Here is a 24207-nt window from a genome sequence, read left to right as displayed (position 1 = left end):
CCTCTCTCCCCCCATCACACCCACCCTTGCCTTTTAAACTTCCCCAGAACCTTTATAACTTCAAAATTAGACACTTAGATATATCAACAATATTTGGTTTGAACTTATAGTGTAAAATTGATCTTGGTGGGTTCTGGTTTTAGAGAATAGAAAGAAAAAAAAAACCCAAAACATTTGTCTTCTGAGTTCTTTAAGATCCAGTTAGGGAGAAAGGGTATTCATGGAAAATCTGAGAACAAGATGACTAAGTATTGTTATTGCATCCCTATATCCTGCAGTGCCATGCTTTAAAAGTATTGTCCTGGACACCATAGAGATGTTATTAAAATTCAGCATTTAATCTTATTTATATTTTTATTGCTAGAGCAAGATGTGAACATTGAGAGCAAGGGTATACTTACCTTGTTGTAATGGTCTTGTTTCCTGTTTCTTTGTTACAGACAATGGAAAGAAACTGTAATAAGCAAAGTCAGGATTTGTCTGGAGGAGGAGAGTGGCCAGGGCTGCTTCTGGGATCTATCTCAGCAGCATTTCATGGGTTCTAGCACATTAAATCCTGGCTTTCTGATGCTGACTGGCTCAGGTTGGATTACTGTTTGTCTGGATCAGTGCTGTGGCCAGGGGCATGTTTACTTCAATTTGTAAAGTAAGGGGAAATAAGGGGAGTTGAATATACTCTTAATGCTGACCTGAAATTAATTTTGTGTGGTGTCGTAGGAGACTGCTCATTTGTTACCTGGACACCCAGACCTAAATAATATAACCTATATTAATTTCAACACTGCTTGGCCAATGGCTTAGGCATAATCCTGGCTAACTCTTATATCTTAAATTAACCCATTTCTGTTAATCTGTGTATCACCATGAGGCTGTGGCCCATTCTGGTGTCTTTCTCCTTCAGCAGCTACATGGTGTCTCTTTGACTCCGCCTACCTGTCTCTGTTCTGATTTCCTGCCTGACTTTACTCTGCTAACGATTGGCTGAAATAGCTTCTTTATTAATCAATAGTAATAAGACATATTCTTAGCAGATAGAGGGGAATCCCAAATCAGTATGGGAATACAAGACAGAAGAAAACACCAGAAAATTTGGGATTGTTATTGTTCATAAAATGTTTTTCAACAGTCTACTGTACTATAGACTCTTCTTTTCTGGAACAAATGTTTTTTGGAGTCAAATTATTATTTCAATTCTAAAAAAAAATCAGTGAAAATTACCTATGTATTTTTGTAAAGGCAAAAAATGATTCATTGGAAACTTTGCTTTTTTTGCTTTGAAAACGTGGAATTTTTCTGAGGTTTTTTGTTTTGTTATAATGTTTAGTTTTGTTTTTTTTTTTAAAGATTTATTTGTTAATTATGTATGTACACAACATCTGCCTGCATGTATCCCTGCAGGCCAGAAGAGGGCACCAGATCTCATTATAGATGGTTGTGAGCCACCATGTGGTTGCTGGGAATTGAACTCAGGACCTCTGGAAGAGCAGTCAGTGCTCTTAACCTCTGAGCCATCTCTCAGCCCTAATGTTTAGTTTTTGCACAGCTCTGTGATGTGATATCCAAATTATTACGAAGCTTAACTTAAATATTTATTCTTGCTTATTTTTTGAGTCAGTTTCACTCTGTGGCTCAGGCTGGCCTGGGATTTAATGATCCTCTTGGCTCGATCTCCTGAATGCTGAGGTTGTAGGCTTTTGTCATCATGCTTGCCTAAGATATTAATTAAATTCTTTTTAGAGTTGTTACTTTATTAATATAAGTGCTTTGTCTGCATGTATGATTGTATATCACTTGCGTTTCTGATTGATGCCTGTGGAGGTTAGAAGAGGTCATTGGACCCCTTAGAGCTGGAGTTCTAGATGGTTGTGAGCAGCTGCGTGGGTACTGAGACTTGAACCTAGGTCCTCTGCAAGAACAAATACTCTTAGCTGCTGAGCTATCTGTCCAGCTGCCTTAGTTACTTTATTGCTGTGATAAAACACCATGACTAAGGCAACTTGTAAGAAAAAGCGTTTAATTTGGTTTATGGTTTTAGAGTCCATTACTTTTCAATTTAGCCTCAGGCAAATTCTTAGTAGAAGGGAAAAAGCAGCCATATTCTTTGCCAAAGTTTCACAAGAATGTTCTCTAGCTCAGTTGCTGTTATTGTTTGCCCCTGGAACCTCTTGAGCTGGGCCTCCACATACAGTCTATAGCTCTCAACAGGATTCTACTAGGATGACCCATTAAGCTCTGCTCACAGCATCCAACTGTTTTCCTAGGCCAAAGTTGCAAAGTCTTCCCACTTTCTTCCAAAAGCACATGGTCTGTCACAGCAGCAGTCCACTCACTGGTACCAATTTCTGTCCTTGTTACTTTCCTATTGCTGCCATCATGCCGTGGCCAAAACATAAATTTTGTCTTGTAGTTTCAGAGAGTTAAGAGCCATGATGGCAGAGTGGAGAACCAGCTGAGAGCTCACATTGATCCTCAACCATGAAGCAGAGAATAATAGGAGTCATACTCTATTATTAACCTCTAAGTTTGCTTCAGTGGCAAATCCCCCCCAAGACCACACCTCCCAATCCTTCCCAAACAGTTCTACTAACTGGGTACCGTTAGGAGTATTTTATTTATTTATTTATTCATTTATTTATTTATTTATTTATTAAAGATTTCTGTCTCTTCCCCGCCACCGCCTCCCATATCCCTCCCCCTCCCCCAATCAACTCCCCCTCCCCGAAGAGCAGACCGGGTTCCCTGCCCTGTGGGGAGTTCAAGGACCTCCCACCTCTTCCAGGTCTAGTAAGGTGAACATCCAAACAGCTTAGGCTCCCACAAAGCCAGTACATGCAGTAGGATCAAAAAACCCAGTGCCATTGTTCTTGACTTCTCAGCAGTCCTCATTGTCCGCTATGTTCAGCGAGTCTGGTTTTATCCCAGGCTTTTTCAGACCCAGGCCAGCTGGCCTTGATGAGTTCCTGAAAGAACATCCCCATTGTCTCAGTGTGTGGGTGCACCCCTCATGGCCCTGAGTTCCTTGCTCGTGCTTTCTCTCCTTTTGCTCCTGGTTATAGTCTGGTGCTCCAATGTGGGACTCTCTCCTTTCATCGCTTGATGAAGGTTAATATCCAGGAGGATGTCTATATGTTTTTCTTTGGGTTCACCTTCTTATTTAGCTTCTCTAGGATCACGAATTATAGGCTCAATGTCCTTTATTTATAGCTAGAAACCAAATATGAATGAGTACATCCCATGTTCAGGAATATTTAACACGAGCTCCCTGCCCACGCAAAAATTCCCAATCAAGCCAAATCAAAACAAGCCAAATTAAGAAATATCCAGGTTTAATGGGAGATCTGCGCTCTCGGGTGACCCCAAGGAAGAACCGGGAAGCACGTGAACCTGACCCCCAGGAGGAAGAAAGGGAGACCACATGTTCTTCTTTGGGGCGATCACTTAAATACCCTGGGACCAGGCCTACTGGGATTTGGAGTCCAGACCAGGCCTGGGGCAGGGATACAAGGGTCAGGGGCCTATGCTCCCAACTTGACATTCCAGACTCTGGATATAGGGGTGACAGAAAATTGGAATGGTAATTATGACAAACATTTAGGATCTCTTTGGGGAAAAAGGGCGTAGACTCAAATCTGGCTACTTCCTGCGGGTGTGGGGAAGGGGAGAGCCAGGTGTCCACATTTAGTGAGAGGTGTGGCTGGAAAGGCATCCCATGAACTGTCATCCCGGAGATGGCAGGTATCTATCTGTTCCTTGGGGGAGATGAGAAGGCAGGTGTCTAGGAAAAAAAATTGTTATCACTAAAGATGAGTGTGCCAGAATGAGGAGCAGGTAAGTTGTTTCCAGGTAGTGGCTATGACAAACAATGCTACTATGAACATAGTTGAGCACATGTCCTTGTGGTACGATTGTCCTTTGGTATTGCTGGGTCTTGAGGAAGGTTGTTCCTTAATTTTCTGAGAAATCGCCACACTCACTCCCACCAGCAATGGAGGAGTGTTCCCTTTTCCCCACAACCTCTCCAGCATAAGTTTTCATCAGTGTTTTTGATCTTGGCCATTCTTACAGGTGGATGTTTTGATTTGCATTTCTCTGATGACTAAGGATGTTGAACATTTCCTTAAGTGTCTTTCAGCCATTTGAGACTCCTCTGTTGAGAGTTCTCTGTTTATGTCTGTACTCCATTTTTTTTTATTAGATTATGTGATCTTTTGGTGTCCCATTTCTTCCATTCTTCATATATTTTGGAGATCAGACCTCTGTCTGATGTGGAGTTAGTGAAGATCTTTTCCCATTCTGTAGCCTATCATTTTGTCTTCTTGACTGTCCTTTGCTTTACAGAAGTTTTTCAGTTTCAGGAGATCTTGTTTACTGTTTCTTTCCACCTTACTGTGTTTTAAGATTAATTTTTTATATTTCAGTTTCCCCTGAATGGCACTTAAGGAAATCCAAGATTATTCTGGATATTTTCACCATATTCTCACATACAGCTAAACTTAAATATTTAAATTGAACTGACAATTTAAAAATGGTGGCTAGTATTTCAGTGAGCAAGCTTTGCGGCATGTGACTTCTGGTCTTTTATTATTGAACTTTCCGGCCCAAATTGCATATTAACTTGGACAAACTTAAGGAATAAACTAATTCATCTTCCTTAATTATTATTCATAACCATCTGGCTTTAAAAATGTATATGCCAGTTTTCATCCATAACTGTGATTGTTGTCATTACTACCTGACATGGTGAAACATTAGCTAAGAAAGCAGGCTTTTGTTACACAACACAAACATTTTTATGTAATAATTATAGTAAGGCAGTTCTTTAAACAAATCATGGACTGAGGGTCACTTTTGAGACAGGGTCTTGTGTAGCTCAGGCTGACCTCAGACTCGCTACTGTAGCTGAGGATGACTTAATTTCTGTCTCTTCCTGCCTTGGGCTAGGATTATAGGAGTGCACCACAACACAGGATGGACTTTTTTTTTTCTTTTGACATTTATAAACATTTATTCTTTTGAACTGGAAAAGACTCATACCCACACATTGTACAGTTTGCAAAATTACACAGAAATTGAAAATAAGAGTCTTTGATATCTGGTAATCTTCTGTAAACAGTGTAAACAAATTTAAACCACTGATGAAGAAGTTTTCACAGCTCAGCAAATGCATTTTCTTTTCTTTGGTTTTTCGAGACAGGGTTTCTCTGTAGCTTCGGAGCCTGTCCTGGAACTAGCTCTTTTTTTTTTTTTTAAATATTTATTTATTATGTATACAATATTCTGTCTGTGTGTAATACACGCAGGCCAGAAGAGGGCACCAGACCACATTGCAGATGGTTATGAGCCACCATGTGGGAATTGAACTCAGGACCTTTGGAAGAGCAGGCAATGCTCTTAACCTCTGAGCCATCTCTCCAGCCCCTGGAACTAGCTCTTGTAGACCAGGCTGGCTTTGAACTCAGAGATCTGCCTGCTTCTGCCTACCAAGTGCTGGGATTAAAGGCGTGTGCCACCACCGCCCAGCTGCAAATGCATTGTTTTAGGTGACAAAGCATTCAAAGAGAATTCAGATGAGTGGCATTTAGTTATTGGAAGGATACTAACTAAAAAATGGAAGGATTTTCCTGCATAGGATGAATCTTATCTCCTTTTAATCTAAGTGATTTGTTTAAGAGGTATTGAGAACCTAATTTACTTCATACTTAACAGCTGGATTTTTAAAAATGAGCATTCTGCATTTTTATATTTCAATGTTTGTGACCCACAAGTGTTTCAGATTTCAGGCTTTTAATTTGTGCATGGGATAGAAGCTTCATGGTGTGGAATTTTCCACTATCGGATTGTGTGATACAGCGTTTCAGGCTAGGGGGTTTTGTGAATTAGGAAAGAATGTTCAACCTAGAATAAGGAACTGATCATTTGTCTCAAAGTTACCAATACATTGAACATTTAGTAAATATTTATTAAATTTAATAATAACAATTTAGAATTAAACAATTTTAGTAATGACAAGTTAGAATTTGGGGGGGGAACTAGGAAATTTTAATGTGCTTCATATTTTAAGAGATCTGTTTTTCCTGACATTGAGACGTTTTCTGAAGCACAAAACTTATGATTTTTAGAAAGAATGATTGGCCTGTGGGCTAAAGAGATGAAAAATCCAGATAAAAGTTGTGTTAGTTCAAAAACACTAACTTACAATAAATAACATGCTTTTGGAATGTAATGTATGTTTTAGGGTTCTACCAGAATGGTGATAAATTGTTATGAGTGTAATAATATATACCAAGAAGTTTATGGCAGTATTGCTTATAATGACAGAAAACTGGAAACAACTCAAATCGCTTTCATTGTGGGACCTGTTTAATTATTGTATGTACAGCTAAAAAGAATATAAAAGAATTAAATGGTTTTATTTGCAAGGTTGTGGAATGGTCTTTAACATTATTAAATAAACAAATGTAGTTATCTGTCAACAGATAGTTTATTCATCCATAAAGAAGAATGAAATGGCATTATTTGCATATATAATAGTCTAGAAACATGAAAATTGATGATTTGGAAAAAGGAACTGGGTGGGGAAGAGGAGGTAAAGAAAGTGAGTGAATATAGCCAAAATACATAAGCTAGAAACTTAGTACAGTGGGTATGCAATGATAGGAATAATTGGACTGATCCATGCCCTATATAGGGCCAGAGATACCTACAAACTAAGTGGATTGAGCTTTTACCCTTCCTCTTTTTTTTTTTTTTGTTTTTGTTTTTGTTTTTGTATTTTGAGACAGGGTTTCTCTGGTTTTGGAGCCTGTCCTGGATCCTCCTGCCTCCGCCTCCCAAGTGCTGTGATTAAAGGCGTGCGCCACCACCGCCCAGCTACCCTTCCTCTCTTAAAAGTTATGTGACTTCCTGTATCTCCAGAAACCTGAATTCATCAATTTCTTGTTCCTTTCAGAGTAATCCCTCAAGTGTACTGTAGCATGGAAAGAACCAAATGATTTTTTTTTTTTTTTAGTAAATTATATATATGGCAGACATTTGGATTTCCTTGGGTTATATTGCCATCTAAATAGGAATTAGTTAGTTAAGCTATTTGCCATATTTATTATCAGGCTCAATTTCTTCCTTTATTTTGTTTCAGGGAGGAAATAATGCTGGCCACACAGTTGTTGTAGATTCTGTGGAATATGACTTTCATCTTTTACCTAGCGGAATAATTAACCCAAATGTGACTGCCTTCATTGGTGAGTGTTTAAACTGAACCTCTTTGGGACAGTAATGGTATATTTTCAGTATCAAAACTGACATCACTTTTACCAACCAAAGGGTCCTTGCCACATCACTAATGTTGGCCAAGATACCTTATAGGACAGAGCCACCAGGCTGCTTGGGTCCCAGGGTGTCACTTTGCAAGGATCTGTGCGTGTTGTAGTCTTTATTCCATAAAGAAGCTCTGATCATCAGGTCAGTTCTCCAAAGACTTAACTATGACAAGAACTACGAAATAGTTCATTCTAAATTCTTAGAAATAATAATCTGATGATTTGTATTTCATTGTTTAGTGCTCATAGTACACTAAACTGATTTTGTGACCACAGCAGTGTGTGCTTCTGAAAGACATTGGTCTAGACCATGGTCCATCTGCACTGTTAGCTGGTAATTCCTTAATAAAATGCAATGACTTGTTAATAAATGTAACTTGTTCTGTTCAAAATAGATGATTATTATATATGTCTACATTTTAACATTTATATATATGTCTATATTATAATTACAGGTGTTTAAGGTGGAGGATTGTTTGTTTCTTTTAGGAAATGGTGTGGTAATTCATCTTCCTGGATTGTTTGAAGAAGCGGAGAAAAATGTTCAAAAGGGAAGAGGTATGAATGAACGAGTTTAACTGTAATGTGTTATTTTCATTAAATGTGTTCTCATTTCTTCATCTCATTGACTAGTCTTGCCGTGCACCCTTTTCTGTGTATGACTCATCACACTGAGTAATAATGAGTCTGCACCTTATTTGCTGAATCCACTTTTTTTTGTTTCTTTGCAATGTTTTCCTTAGACTGTCTCCTATACCAACTTAGAATACATTTTTACATGTCAAAAACAACTGTGGGAGAGTTTACTAGTTTTGGTTTGTCCTTGAGTATAGCACCTTTAGTGCTCTGCTGGAGAGACCACCCCTTAATCTATAAAATTCAAATTGTGGATATTGTCAGTTTTATTTATTCTTAGTTTTTTTGTGGTAGGGTTTCTTTGTATAGCCTTATCTGTCCTAGAACTCACTCTGTAGAGCAGGCTGGCCTCTAACTCAAGAGATCTGCCTGCTTCTGTTCTTCCTAGTGCTGGGATTAAGGGTCTGCGCTAGTACAAACTGGCTTTAATTTTTATTATTTTTTTTTTTTTATGTTTGAAACTTTTTTGTATTGGGGATTGAAGCTAGGTGCCTGTACATGATAGGCAAGTGCTGTATCATTGGGCAACTTTCCTAGCTCCTAAACCTGATTTTTATATCCAGATGTTAGTTTTGAGAGCAGTTTATCCTGAGAACATGTATAATTTATTAATTTGGTAATATAAAGTAAACTACCTGTTTGAATTTGTTTTGTCTGTTCCAACAGTCATTTCCCCTTGTTTATTGAATGATGGAACCCAGGTATGAATGCAAACAGCTCATAGTTCCATGGGGCCCTGCATCTATTTCATTATCATTCTGTATCCTGTGTCTAGTATTCTCCAATACTCTGGAGAAATCATTGTTTTGTCTAGTCACATTTCTTTGTAACTCTCTCTTGGGAAGGAAGGGTGCCATTATTAAAACCAATTTCCTTCTCTTAAATTTCCAAATGGTATGTACCCAATCTCCACACCTATGTCCAGAAAAATATTTTCCTGCACTTTGCTTTTGGGGTTCTTAGGAGTATTCATGTGAGTGTGGCTGCCTTGAGATAGGAAGTTTAGAACAAAATACTTGGAGATTAGAGCATGAATGAGCTTGGATGTTAAGAAAGACAGTGACAGCCTTGATAAGCTCCATGCATCTTCCCATGCAGAAGTAAAGATACAAACATGAATGCTTTAGTAAAAACACTCTTTTATAAAACATTCTATTCATAAAGAAATTAAATCTTAAAAAAAAACAAAATGTTTGATAAAGTGTATCTTTTCTCTCCTAGGTCTAGATGGCTGGGAAAAAAGGCTAATCATATCGGACAGAGCTCATATTGGTATGGAGGCCATATTGTATTTATTTATAACTGCCCTTTAATCAAATGTATCAAGTGAAGGCATTTAGAAATGAATTGACTCTTATGTTCGTTTATGGATTGTAGTTGAAGTAAAATGCACAAGATCGTGTGTGTGTGTGTGTGTGTGTGTGTGTGTGTGTGAGAGAGAGAGAGAGAGAGATGGTACACACCTTTAATCCTAGGCGGAGGCAGAGGCAGGTGGATCTCTGAGTTCAAGGCCATCCTGGTCTACAAGAGTTAGTTCCGGAATAGGCTCCAAAACTACAAAGAAACCTTGTCTCAAAAAAAAAAAAAAGAAAAAAAAAACCTTTTGAAGAAAACTATACTGAATTAGCATACAGTTGTTTTTTAAATGAATGTCCTTTTTTCTATTACGTTGTTCACCATAAGGTTCTTAATCTATAGATCTGTAAAGAGCAATTTTGTGCTATTGTTGAGCATTTTTATTTCACTAGTATACTGTATGATTTGTTTTTAGTGGCCTGCTTATCCTTATTCTATACTTGGTACTTCAAAAAGCTATTGGTATGACTATATACCACATTTAGAATACTTGGATATTTTCAAAAACTCAAAGTAGGGTTCTCTATACAAATGTTTTAAGTTCATCACTTTGTCTGAGAATGCAGGTTGCGTATTGGGGAAATTACTTTAGTGCTTTAGACTGCCAGGGTGAAAGGAGGGGCTGGGGTAGACGGTGCAAAGTGTCAGAAAGACCCTTCTTTCCTTTTGGCTTTGACTCAGTCTTGCTGCATTGCCAGACTGGACTGGGACTCTGTATATTCCAGTCTGGCCTGAAGTGTGTGATCCTCTCGCCCTTCTGTCTAACAGGCTGCTATGGGACCGACTCCCAGAGGCTCTGACACTAGCACACTTCCACCTGCTTGTCCGGTCTTCTGCTGTTGTCATGTATTTCATGTCAACATTGTGGTGTAAGCTTAATACAATGTCAATAGTTTTAAAGAAATTTTAAAATGATAAAGATGCTATACAGTTTTAGAAATACTTAAGCAGGGCTGAAGAGATGGCTCAGGAGGTTAGGAGTATTCATTACTTTGCTGAGATCCTGGGTTTGATACTGAACCCCACATGGTGGTTCATACCACATGGAACTCCACTTGCAGGGGATCCAATCCCCTCTTCTTACCTCTGGGAACTAAGCACACATGCAGGCAAAACACACAGAAAATAATGACTAAGTCTAAGAGACTAAGAGGTTTTGTTTTGTTTTCGTTTTATTTTTGGTTTTTGAAAACAGGGTTTCTCTGTGTAGCTCTTGCCACCCTGGAACTTGCTCTGAACACCAGACTGGCCTCAAACTCAAAATTCTACCTGCTTCTGCCTCCTGAGTGCTGGGATTAAAGATGCATGCCACTACTTACTGCCTGGCTAAGATTTTTTTAAATCAAAAAATTTAAGCAACTTAATGTAGAATTTTTTTTTCACATCATCTTCTGTCCTGCCCTACTGTTGTAGTTTGTAATAAGAACTGAAAAATGAGCAGGCGACTTAAACATTCTAAGCATCCCAAGTGCAGAGTTGCTGATGTCTGTCCTTTATCTTCTGTTGAGTACCTGCCTTGTGCTAGATACTGAAGGTGCAAGAGTCTTAGAAAAGACATTATTAAAAAAAATCCTTTAATATGTAAGTATGTAACAATATGTAAGATAAATATATCATGAATGTCATGGCACAGAGTGCTAAGTTTCAAGGTGAGGCTGGGTGTTAGGAAAATAGTCCTAAGTAGAAGCAGGTGATTTGAAGAGGTAGTGGGAGCATCTTAGTGCCCAGGAGGATTCCCTGAGAAGTGAAGCCCAACGGAGATGCGGCACGGGAAAGCAAGCCAAGAAGGCATTAGCTGTATTGTGGGTTACATTGAATGCATTATATCTTTGTGTTAATAAAGCTGAAGTATAGCACTGGTAGTGTAGTTCAGTGGTAGAAAGTGCTGAGTAATTACCAGTATGAAATACTTAGATTAGTGAAACTCAGCCAAATTTACCTAGAACTATGTTTTTACTAATGAAACCGCTAAGGATGTACAGTAACCTTGTTTTAAAAATTAGAATAAATTCTCAAGATGGTTTTTCTTTTCTTCAATGTCTAGACTTCTGTGGGAAACAGAAGCAATATTCAAAACAACTTCAAAAAGAGTAATCAAAAGTAATTGAAAGGGGGGCTGGAGAGATGGCTCAGAGGGTAAGAGCTGCTCTTCCAAAGGTCCTGAGTTCAATTCCCAGCAACCACATGGTGGCTCACAACCATCTGTAATGAGGTCTGGTGCCCTCTTCTGGCCTGCAGGCATACACACAGACAGAATATTGTATACATAATAAATAAATATTTTAAAAAAAAGTAATTGAAAGGCATTAAAACATCACTGTGAAAGTCATTGTTCTGATATACTAATAGCTTCCTGAGGCCTAGGAAAGCAATAACTTTGTGTCAGGTTGCTAAATTAATTTTTGAAAATACAGTTCAACTGTTCTGTTACCCATTTATTTGTGGTTTTCTAGTTGCCTTTTTAACTTCTGGTAATGGAAAGTTTTAAATGCAAATGTTTTTATGCAGAAGAAATTGTATGGAATATTCTAATATCTCAGTTGTTTTATAACTGCCTTGCTAAATTGGGGTTTAATGAAACAACTCTTAAGACTAATTCTGATCCCTGAAATGATTTAGAAAAGTTACTGTCTGCGCAACAGGATAGAAGCATGACCACACTAATCATATGATGGTAGTTTGAAGAACAACATGAAACGCTAGAATTCATAAAAACATACACAATCCAATGATATAGTCTTCCAAGTCCTGGAAAAAATTACTCTGATGACTTTTATTATTCCCTTTGGTCAAAGGTTACCATAGCCCATACTTATCTTATAGATTAGTTCTGTCATTTGGAACTTTACTTAAAACTATAATTTATACTGTCTTTTGCATCTGGCCTCCACTGAACATTCTGCTATAATTGTTACAATTCTATTGTTATTGCTACTTGAAGCAAAATTTTTCTTTTTAAAAATTGTTACCTATTAAGAATATACCAAATCTTTTATTCCCTACCATTAATGAAAATTGAGTTTTTCCAATATTAGTTTATTAAAAATAGCATTACTGTGACATTCTTTCTTGTGTTTTTTTTTTTTCTTGTTTGGGTTTTGTAGTTGTTGTTGTTTGAGACAGGGTTTCTCTGTGGCTTTGGAGCCTCTCCTAGAACTAGCTCTTTTTTTTTTTATTTATTATGTATATAGTGTTCTGGGCACCAGATCTCATTATAGATTGGGTGTGAGCCATCATGTGGTTGCTGGAAATTGAATTCAGGACCTCCTGAACAACAGTCAGTCAGTTCTCTTAACCTCTGAGCCATCTCTCCAGCCCCCTAGAACTAGCTCTTATAGACCAGGCTGGCCTTGAACTCACAGAGATCCCCCCCCCCTGCCTCTGCCTTCCAAATGCTGGGATTAAAGGCGTGTGCCACCACTGCCCGGCTTACTGTGACATTCTTATAGCTATCATTTGCTGTGTAATATTCCAATATAATTTTAAGGATACTCTTTTACCTACTTGTGTGGTGCTGAGACATATATTGATTCACACACTGCAGATTCAGGATCTGTAATATACAAAAATTTCAAAACTCTCACAAGACATCCCAGAGAGAAAACTGGTGAATTCTAATTGTTCTTAATAATTCAAACCCAGAGTCAGATATCAAGGTAAATGCTGAAAGATAAGAGAAGTAAAGGATCCAGCCACTAGAGAGTCTTTTTACTTCTACTAAATCCTCAGACCAAAGGGGGCAAGATTCTGTCTCTATGAATCCTCAGACTGAATAGACTAAGCTCCTGTCTCCTCCTGCCTTATAGTCTTCTCTCTAGGCCCAGCCATATCCTTTTCCTGTCTCTACCCCCCTAGTGCTGGGATTAAAGGAGTGTGACTCCCAAGTACTGGGATTAAATCTACCACAGCCTGGCTCTGTTTTTCTTTTAGACTAGGTCAATCTCAAGTAGCCAGGGTGGCCTTGAACTCAACAATCTCTGTCTCCTGAGTGCTGGTATTAAAGGTGTGTGCCACCACTGCCTGGCCTCTATGTCTAGCTAGTGGCTAACTCTACATTTTGATCTTCAGGTAAGCTTTATTTATTAGATCACAAACAAAATGTCAGCACAGGTGATTATACAAAGGTGTTAACCTTGCTAAGCAGGGCTTTGGGTGGAGCTGCCCTTGTAGTTTCTGCAGTGTCTCAAAAGCAGGAGATGAGGGGAACAACGCTTTCTGCATAGCTTTGGAGGTTAAGGATTGTGAGAATACAATTTCAGTCCAGGTTTTATCAAAATTTTATAATTTCTATATAACTAGCGTGTATCTTCTAATGCTCATAGTGGTGCGCATCGCTAATCCTAGTACTGGTTAGGCAAGAACAGGGAGTCTGAGTTTGAGGACAGCCAGGGTTACACAGAGAAACTGTCTTGGAAAAAAACAAACAAAATGCTTCCCTAATTCTGAGAAATCAGTCGTTTTATTTAATAATTTATTTGGAAATAATAACATAATTGATAAAAAGAAATCCTGGCATACTATGATAAAATCACTGAATTGTATACCTAAAACTGTTTTTGTGGTCTGTTAACTATAAAATTATGGTATGTTTTAAGAAAAAAAAAACAAGTAAATAAACTTTAGTTAGAAGTTCATAGAATAAAACCCTAGGCCTGCCTGCCTGTGAGCTGTTTATGTAGTGAGTCAGTAATTATTTGAGCATTTGCTGGTGCAGAAATTAACTAGCAAACTGTCGTCATCCATCCTACTGCTCAGGGTATTGTCAGGGGATGCGAATGTGCATATAGGTGCACAGAGGCACATTGCACAGGACTGCAAGGGTGCTGATGTGAGCAGAAGAGTGTTTGCCATATCAGAGTTTTTCTTTAGGAGTTGTGGAAAAACATTAAGTTCATAGACAGGGATGCAATGAGTTATTTGTGTCTTTGCAAGAAATTTTTGGATGCATTAAATAATTTGAATTCCATGTTCAAGAGTGGAAAGGTGCACAGGTTAGAGTGTAGCTTTAGTGAAAGGTGATGGAAGTTTGGGACTAGGGAGGAAGAAAGAGGAGGTGTCAAAGTGATCTCTAGACTCCTCCTAGAGTCCAGACTTGAAGATGTAGAAGGAAAAAAGGATTATCTTTGGCTGGGTGTTGGTGTTGCATGCCTTTAATTCCAGCTCTGAGGAGGCAGAGATCTTGAGTTTGAGGTCAGCCTGGTTATTAACAGTGAGTTCTAGGATGCTCATCAGGTAAGGATATTCTAAAGTTAGCTTTCTTCCCCGCTTTTTCTTCTTTTTGAAACACTCTGTGATCTAGGCTGTCCTCACACTTGTCCTGCCACAACCTGTTTAGTGCTGAAATTACAAGTGTAAGCTGCCATAGGACTTTAGGAATATAACAGTATAATTTGTCATAAACAAGGTTGGAAAGATTTCTGGTTTTAGTGATTTGAAATAGACTATTTTTAGTCTGTATGTTATCTTTTTTTCAATGACAACTGTGATTTGTTTGATTTCTTTTCAGTATTTGATTTTCACCAAGCAGCTGATGGTATCCAGGAACAGCAGAGACAAGAACAAGCAGGAAAAAAGTATGCTATATACATAAATATATATATCTGTTTAATTGTGTAGTTTGAGCACTTCCTTATATAGAAATAAATGTGAGCCAGAGATAAACAAAACAAAATTCAGAATAGGTAAGAATATTTTACTTAGGTTTCAGAGAAAATCAGTTAGATTACGTAAGTAAACTTGCAGGAAATTGCATAAATAATAAAGTTATGTAACTTTCTTCTTTGGAAAGATCTGGCTGAAGACTTACATCTTCCCTCTGTAACTTGAAACTTGTTTTGGTTTGTTTTTAAGTTTGGGTACCACAAAAAAGGGCATCGGCCCAGTGTATTCCTCCAAAGCCGCTCGGAGTGGACTTCGAATGTGTGATCTTGTTTCTGACTTTGATGGCTTCTCTGAGAGGTAACAGACTTGTTTTTTCAAAATTAAAAAAAAAAAACATTTTAAAATGAAGTACAAAATTGAAGCATCAGTATTCAGATTAACTTCATGGAAAAATAACCTAATGGTGATGTAAAAATGATTACCTAAGATAGAGCTATGTTGTTTTTAAGGACTGACGTGTGACTTGGTTTTCTTTGAAAGGAAGTGTCCCCTGTATGGTAGTACTGATGTACTACTCACCATGTCCTAGGATTCAGGGACCCCATTACGTCTTCCCAGGTCTCGGTAGATTATTGTGTGCACATCTTCAAAACTAGAGGTGCTACAGTGACGTAGTCTCTATGTCTATGGTACAGTCTCCATGGAAATGTGGTTGTTTGTTTGCATTGGCAGGCAACTATACTGAAAAGTCCAGAGTCTAGTGTTTGAGTATCATATAGACCATCCCCTTTCATTTTTTTACACAGTAGAATGCGTTTTATCTTTTCTATTTTCATATTTTAGGTATTCTATCCTTTCTCCAACTGTACATATCACTTTAATTATATTTTTTTCAATGTAAAAACTTATACTTATTATGAATAAATATAATTTATTTGTATGCTTATCTCCTTTTTAAATTTTCTCAAAAAGTATTTTCAGTTTCAGAACTATTTTGCTTTTGAGACCATTTACAAAGCATAGAAATAACTTGAACATATTATTTGAAGTATACTTTAAGATAGTTAATGCCATGATGATCTGTTTCTTTCTCAGGTTCAAAGTTCTAGCTAACCAGTACAAATCTATATACCCTACTTTGGAAATAGACATTGAAGGTGAATTACAGAAACTTAAGGTAATGCTTTCTTAGCTCAGTGATGTGCTCTTAAATACTGATTTACCAGACTGACATTTAGGTTTTTTGTGCACTCCAGCTTTGTGTATTAACTTGTGAAAGAATTTGCAAGTCATTCTTGGACATAGCATGTTTGTATAATGTCACACAGTTTGGTCTAAATGGAATGTTGGATGGGAAAAGGAAATGGTATTTATTGAAAATAGCCAGATCGTAGGTCACAGGAACACCTGCAGGAAACTTAGCTTTTATTCAGAAGACAGTGGAAAGCTATTGGAGAATTTTGAACAGAAGGTAGTTCAGATTTGGATTATGAAGAAGCTATGCATGACTGTTGAAGTGTGGATCTGTAAAGAAAGAGGCAGAGTAAAGTCAGTGTGTTTATGGTTGGTAAACAGTCAGTTTCTTCAGCATTTATTTCTGATACATAACTTTACTGGCCACATAAGAAGCCCACAAATGGTAACTGTTGTGGGTGCCTGAGTTAGCAGAAGGTTTCAATCATTGGTAAATTTTCTATATGCCTGATAAAAATATTAATACTGCTACCAGGACTGAGTAAGAATCTACATATCGTATGTCATTCTGGAATAGGTCTGTTTATGATTCTGATAAATTGAGTGTGGTGGCCTTTGCCTGTAATCCCATCACTTGAGAAGCAGAAATAGGAAGGTCAGAAGTTCAAGTTCATCTTCAGGAACGTACTGAAGTTGGAGCCCAGCCTGGGCTACATGAGGTGATTCCTAAGGGGGTAAAAAGAAATAAGAAAAAGAAACAACAGGCTGGGCGGTAGTGGCGCATGCCTTTAATCCCAGCACTTGGGAGGCAGAAGCAAGCAGGTCTGTGAGTTCGAGGCCAGCCTGGTCTACAAGAGCTAGTTCCAGGACAGGATCCAAAGCTACAGAGAAACCCTGTCTCAAAAAAACAAGACAAAACAAACAAATTTATAACAGAAAAGAAACAGCAACAAAAGAAACAAACAAGATTTTCACAAGTGACATGTGTTAAACCAGGACTTTACAGAGTCATTTTAGCCACACAGAAAGGACTAAAATATGAATATGTAAGAAATTAAAGACAAGCACCAGGGAGAGACCAGACAGATATTTATTAGTGGATACAATATATTCCTATGGGTTCCTGGTAAATAGCTTCTAGAATTACCATTCCGGGTGTCCATAGTTGAAATAAGGTGTTATTGCAGCTGTACTACGGCCCTCAGGGGAATGCTTGTTTATTTTTACTTGACTTCTGAAGTTAAACATTACTAGCACCTCATGTTAGTATTTGATACTCTCAGCTGATGACAAATTATGGTGTTGTTGCTGTAGTAAGGAGGACAGCGCTCTGTTGCTACATCTGCATGCTTGCCAGTGTCGTTTGTGTCCTCTCCACATTTTGGTGTCACTCTGATTTGAACTTGAAAATTGATTGTATAAATTATAAATGCAGCTTTTCAAATACCTTTTCAAATAAAAATGTCAAAGTGCCATCTAATACAAACAGAAAGTTGTTCTTATTCTCTCTGAAAGCCAGCTTATGAAGTGAGTACTTTGCTCTGTTCCCATTGAAGTTGATATAGAACCCTTAAATGTCATAGTGCTTATGTGTGTGTGTTGTTCAGGACCTCACACATGCTAGGTAAGTACTCTGCCACTTGCCACATCCCTAGCTTTTGTACTGCTAATCATTCTTTCCTACGAGACCAGAGCTAATCCAAGTGTTGCACTAGGATGAGCCCCATCACCAGCGCCTTCTGCTTGGGTTTTGTCAGTTTCCACTGTTGAAGGCCAGGTAGTTTCCACTTTGACTGGTGTTACAATGTATTAGTGCACATGGAAACTGGTTTTTGTCTTTGTGTAGGGTTATATGGAAAGGATTAAACCGATGGTGAGAGATGGAGTTTATTTCCTATATGAGGCCCTCCATGGACCACCCAAGAAAATCTTGGTAGAAGGTGCAAACGCAGCATTGTTAGATATTGATTTTGGTAAGTGAGATATGATTCATAGGGAGTTTGACTGAGTCTAAAGTACTTAGATATAAATATTAATGTTAGCATTAAGGAGGTTATAAATAGTGCATTTAGCGATTATATTCAAGAATGAGAGAGCTTGTCATCTTATGGCAAGGTTTTAAAAGGAATAATATTGTGGCAAGCACAGTACAAATTTTACACTTCATTAGAAAAATGGAATCATTTGGATTCTGTGGGCTTGGAGTTCTGCAGATTGTGAATTTCATTAGTTGGTTCATGATTTATTCAACTCCTATTTCTCTGGAACTGTAAAATGATAAAATCAATTTGTAGAGAATCTTTCCCTTTTTAAATCTTAAAAAAAATGGAAATTAGTATTATATATTTTAAGATCTAAGCAAACCTATGTATGTTAACTCACTTTGTTCATGAGACTTACTGGTAGGCTCAGCATTTCCTCCATCCTCATGGTTAAGCTAACCTTATTCAGATGACTGTCTCATTAATCTTGGTGGTTATATCTAAATATACTTTCTTACACAGTTAACAGTTCTGGGTGACTTCTTTTAAAATTTTTATGTATTTGTGTGTTTTATTTGCATGAATGTCTGTATACCACATGAATACAGTGCTCTTGAAGGCCAGAAGTCATTGGATCCCCTGGAAATAGAGTTAAAGATGGCTGTGAGCCATCAAGTGGGTGCTGGGAATCAAACCTGGATCCTCTGGAAGAGCAGCACGTGCTCTTAACTACTGAGCCACCCCTTGGGCTTGACATTTCATAAGCTTTGGATACTAACTAATGATTAAAGAGAATGTATTTTCTCTTTTATATATATACCCCTTTATCCTATAATAATCAATCTGGAAAGAGTGTATAATTAGCAGAGTGAGTAGTTAAATATAAAGGGGAGAAAAATGCACCCCCGTAATTGTTGCTGAATAGAGTTCAAAGGCTGAGGGAATGTTGAACACCACAAAATTACTGTTGCTCCAGGGTCCTGCTGCACCCTAAGTGTGTCCACCAGGGAGTGATTTGGAATTAATAGGAATCAATCAAACTATGTAGGTAGGTGTCTGTATCAAATTCTTGCACAGCAGTAAGTACATACTATAGAGAGCCAAGTTAGCAAATAGACACACTCTGGGGTTCTCTCAGCTCAAATGCTGCAATTAAAGCTCTGACCATCTGCATTTTAAACTTATTACAGACAAAGAGAATTAAACCTAAAACATTGAGCCCTTGAGAGAGGACAATACAGTTATGGTCAAGTCTTCAGATAACTGGAATAAATTCATATGCCTGATTTTAATGTAATTCTGTTTTAGAGTATGTGTGTACATGTGTTCATCTTAGTGTTTTGTTTCTTTTTTCTATTTTCTAGGAACTTACCCTTTTGTAACCTCTTCAAACTGTACTGTTGGAGGTGTCTGTACAGGTTTGGGTATGCCCCCTCAAAATGTTGGAGAAGTATATGGAGTTGTGAAAGCTTATACCACTAGAGTTGGTATTGGTGCCTTTCCCACAGAACAAGACAATGTAAGCCCCTTTCTTAGTAATCCAGTTTTTAAAGTATGGAAAGAAAAATCATATCCACCTTAAGAGACTCCTGCCTCTCTCTTCATTTGCAAGGGTCATTTGATATGTTTGCCTTCTCATTTTCAGTAAAACTATATAATCTTAATTCTTGGGATGATTGACTAGGTTTGTCTGTTTAAATAAATATTAATGACTTACTTGTTTATGAACTTTACCTTTGTTGTGAAAAAAATTACAGGAGGAATTTAAAAGGAGAAAAGACGTATTTTTTTATTGTTGTTCATGGCTTCTGTTTCATGTTTCTGGGCAGTAATAGGACACATTGTGGCAGAAGGGTAGGTGTAGGAAAACTGGTCACCTCACCTCATGGCATTTGGGAAGCCTCTAACAAGGTCCTGCCTTCTAATAGTCCAGCTATGAACTCATATGTAGCAAGTCTACTCCCAAATAATGACGTGGAGACTTGTTAATTATGAAAGCCTAGTTTTAGCGTAGGCTTGTCCCACTAGTGATTATAACTTAACCTGTTATTTATTTATTGTGTATACAATGTTCTGTCTGTGTGTATTCCAGAAGGCCAGAAGAGGGCACCAGACCTCATTACAGATGGTTGTGAGCCACCATGTGGTCGCTGGGAATTGAACTCAGAACCTTTGGAAGAGCAGGCAATGCTCTCAACCACTGAGCCATCTCTCTCCAGCCCCAACCTAACCTGTTTTTATTAATCTGTGTTCTGCCATGTGGCTCTTTTCCTCTCCTTCATTCTGTACTGGCTTCTCTGCCTGCCTAAATTGCATTCCTCTCTCTGCCCAGAAGTCCCACTTAAAGTCTCCTGCCTAGCTATTTGCTATTCAGCTCTTTATTAAACCAGTCCAGGTGCATTAGGCAGGTGAAGTAAAATATAGATACATTTTCACACATAACGTGATCAAATATCTTGCAACACTCATCAATGGATTAATTCTTTGATAACATTAATGTCCCTGTGATCCAGTCACCTCTCAGTATTGCTAACTGCTGAGAACCATGCCTTCAACACATGAGCCCTTTTGTGGGACACATCTAAGATCATAACAACTTGTTCTTATTAGGATCTAATTGTTTTGTTATCTGTCAGTCTATATTTGACCTGTATATAACAGAAAAAAATAGTACCTTAATGAAATCAAAACTGAATATATTCCAAGTAATGTCATCTCCATGGACTCCTGTCTCCAGATTATTTCATGAAATATTTTTATCAAAAGAGATAATTGTTTATTATATAATCTCTAATATAATTCACTGAATGTACAGCTCTGATATTCTAACTCATAAATTGTGTTATATAGGAAGTTGGAGAATTATTACAAACAAGAGGTAGAGAATTTGGAGTAACTACAGGCAGGAAAAGAAGATGCGGCTGGTTGGACCTTGTTTTACTCAAATATGCTCATATGATCAATGGATTTACTGCGTGAGTGTTCAAGATTTATTTAGGGAATGGTAAACGGTTGATGACCACAAATTTGATTTTCAATAAGTAATTTGAGAATCCCCTAACAGAAAAGCTTCATTCCTTCACCTCCATGATAAAATCCTAGCTTTAGCAGTGGGATGAGATGTAGAGGAAGTGCACAGGAAGAAACACCCAAGGCCCTAGGAGGAACCGTGGTAGTCTGACTTGCATGCGTGTACAGAGGGCGGGGAGATGGGTAGGCAGGTAGGCTTAGATGAGCAGGATGAACACTGCACACAGAAGGACGATACTGAGTGGGGCTGGAGTGTGCACACTTAGTTCCTGACCTCCTGGAATCAGATGTGCAGGTGTGTGCACTGTTGATGTGACTGGACCTGCTCCCCTTTCTGAGTCTCTGTCTCATCGCCTTTAAAATCGAGGTGATGATATTACTCCCATCATGGGCATTTGAACAAAGAGATGAGTTATAGATATACTGCCCTGCTCACTGAAAATATTCAATAACGTTACTAGCATTTTATATAGAAGTAAATGTGTTTGTGTCTACATTAATAGGCTGAGCATCTAACAAGCAAAAGGAGGAGGGTTTTCTTTTTAATTTTTGGTTTTTTGTTTGTTTGCTTTTAAAAAACAAACAAACAACCCCCAAGATTGTGAATCAAAATCCCAAACCTAGTATTTTATCTAATTTCCACAGATTTTCCCCTTAACTTCCTATTTTCCAGTCAGTTTTCGGGAAACTGATGAATGACGAAGCGGTCCTTGATGTTTCCTCACTCTGCCAGTTTCTGACCAGCAGGGTGGAGGTGATGCTAACCAGAGTGAAGAACTGGGGATGATAGCATGTGTGGAAATGTACTTACTATCTCATGATTATGTGGAACAGTGCTCTGCTGTGTCCCTCGGGCACAAAATGCATCCTTAACTCTAGGCAGCTTTCCCACAAGCCATCCCTCCTAAGAAAGCTGAGCAAGTGTGAAGTCACCAGTGACAATCCGTTGTAATTACTAGAAAGTAACCCTGGTATATTATGAAGACTATATGTCAGTGGAGTGTCCGGTGTTTTATGCGTGGCACACTTTCAAGTACAATCCTAACAAGTTTTAAGAACTGCTTTGGAGTTTTGGGCTTTGCATGAATTTTTCCTTTTTCCTATACCTGTCAGACTGGAGGTCACAAGTTTGCTGTTTCAACAGTGTCTGGTTTTTGTTTTTTCAAAATTAGGTTGGCCCTTACCAAGTTGGATATTTTGGATATGTTTACAGAAATCAAAGTTGGCGTTGCTTACAAATTAGATGGGGAAATAATACCTCATTTCCCAGGTACTCTTTTTTTTTTTTAAGGCTGTGTCTAACGTTTATAAGATTATTAATATTGTCATCTAACTATGCATTATGTATGATATATAATTGTTACTTGTTATAAGATTATATATCTTTCACAGGCTTTTATATTTTTACCTTACTAATAATGCAGATATACTCACTTAATAACATTTTGTTCAAAACTTGTATTAATTTCAGAGTTGGGTCACAATCATGTACTTTATACTTTAACTCAAAATAAGAAAGCTATTTGGAATGTGCTACTTCGGGGTTTAATTTTTTTAAACTTAAAATGATTGACATGCACAAGCTAAGTATGACCTGTAGCTTAGCTACTTAGGAGCATAAGGCAAAAGGCCCACTTTTGAGCCCAGAAGTTTAAAGCTGGTTTGGGCAATATAGCAGGACCCTTCCCTACAGCAGCATCAAAGTGGGTAAGGGAGAAATTTTTTTTTTTTTTAATCTTCTGAATGATTTTCATTGAAGAGTTCTTTCTTCCTTGGGAATAAAAGGGTTTAAAAAAAAAAAAAGGACCCTTGGATCTTGTATTCTTTCTCAATATATGAACTTACTTCATCCTTTAAGCCCTCCAGGTGAAGGAGATGCCTACTTGAGCCAGTATAGTCTCTGAAGCCTGTCTTAATCACTACACAGGAATTCAGTAAATGCTTCTAGATTTAGATATGGAAATTGCTGCTTTTTCAGATTAGTTTTTCTTAAACACCAAGGAAGTGCCAGTTGAAGGAATGTTGACAACCTTAATGAAAAACTTGGCAGGTTGGAAAGTTTTATGTCCCTGAGACTAGACATTCTTGGAGAATAATTTTCTGTCACTTTTCCAGTTTCTCTTATAGAAAAACAGACATCTGTTAACATTTTAGGATATGGTTACTTAGAAACTGATTACTCAAATATATGTTACGTCCTGGTCGTTAATGGTCTAAACTGTTTTTAAGAGTTAATATAGCTCAAGTATCAAAGAATAGTGCAGTCAAATACAGTTACTTGGCAAGAGCCATCATAATTGTATAGCAGATTCATTATTTTTATTAAAAATACTAACAATTCAAACAGATAAACTTGTCAAATTTATGCTTTTTGGTTTTGTATCTGTATCTGGACTTGAGCCAGATTTCTCTAGAAATACTCCAAGATTGAAATTTTCATCCAAGAAGTGTTATAGAATGTTCTGAGAAACATCACTTGTAATGGCAACAGCTATATATGTAGTATAGCTGACCACTGTTCACGTGCCCCATAGCTTCCTTTGAGTATTAGACATTACAGAGAGTCTATTATACTTAGATTCTGTTGCCTTTCTCTGAGTACATGGATTCTTACTTTAGGGACCACTGAATTGGTGAATGGTTATCTTGAACTTGTATCATTGGTTTTATGCTTTGTTAATATTCTTGTGGAAAGTCCTGTGTGTTTCCACAAACCTCTGCTACATGGTCTCAGTCATTCTGAGACTCTCTGCTCTGAAGAGGGAGACCTGAATAGTGTACCACACTATCCACCATGTCTGCAGATTCCAGCAGGGCGATATAGAGAAAGTCATTAGATGGAATAATAAAGAAATTGTCTATCCCACGATAGATTTCTCAGAGGATTGAAGATGTACCAGCCTTCTGTAAAGTTGATGTTGTACACACACATGGTTAATAGTATAGAAATTCAAAATGCTCCAGAAACAGAAGTAAGTTTGACACAACTCATTTACCAACCACTGTAACTGAAGTTCTAACTGTGTAATCTTTCTCCACTTAAGTGTATAATCATGTTGCTAAAGAAATGCTGTTTTTTAAAATACTACCCT

The 24207-nt window shown here is 37.8% G+C and overlaps 1 protein-coding gene across 1 annotated transcript in view; it reads left to right on the top strand.

The window, feature by feature from the left end:
* Window positions 1-24207, top strand: part of Adss2 (adenylosuccinate synthase 2) — a 31492-nt gene that overhangs the window by 4473 nt on the left and 2812 nt on the right. The window contains exons 2-11 of the mRNA XM_041635459.1: window positions 7136-7238; window positions 7806-7874; window positions 9174-9224; window positions 14815-14881; window positions 15159-15266; window positions 16005-16086; window positions 17950-18076; window positions 19450-19604; window positions 20936-21060; window positions 22288-22385. Of these exons, the coding sequence (XP_041491393.1) occupies window positions 7136-7238; window positions 7806-7874; window positions 9174-9224; window positions 14815-14881; window positions 15159-15266; window positions 16005-16086; window positions 17950-18076; window positions 19450-19604; window positions 20936-21060; window positions 22288-22385 (985 nt within the window). The remainder of the gene's footprint in view (window positions 1-7135; window positions 7239-7805; window positions 7875-9173; window positions 9225-14814; window positions 14882-15158; window positions 15267-16004; window positions 16087-17949; window positions 18077-19449; window positions 19605-20935; window positions 21061-22287; window positions 22386-24207) is intronic.

This window comes from Microtus oregoni, unplaced genomic scaffold, assembly GCF_018167655.1.
Source record: "Microtus oregoni isolate MIOR12 unplaced genomic scaffold, Mior012 000047F_ref0000412, whole genome shotgun sequence".
Classification (NCBI taxonomy): Eukaryota; Metazoa; Chordata; class Mammalia; order Rodentia; family Cricetidae; genus Microtus; species Microtus oregoni.
Note: the sequence above shows the minus strand (reverse complement) of the source record. Positions and strands in the feature narration are given on the sequence as shown.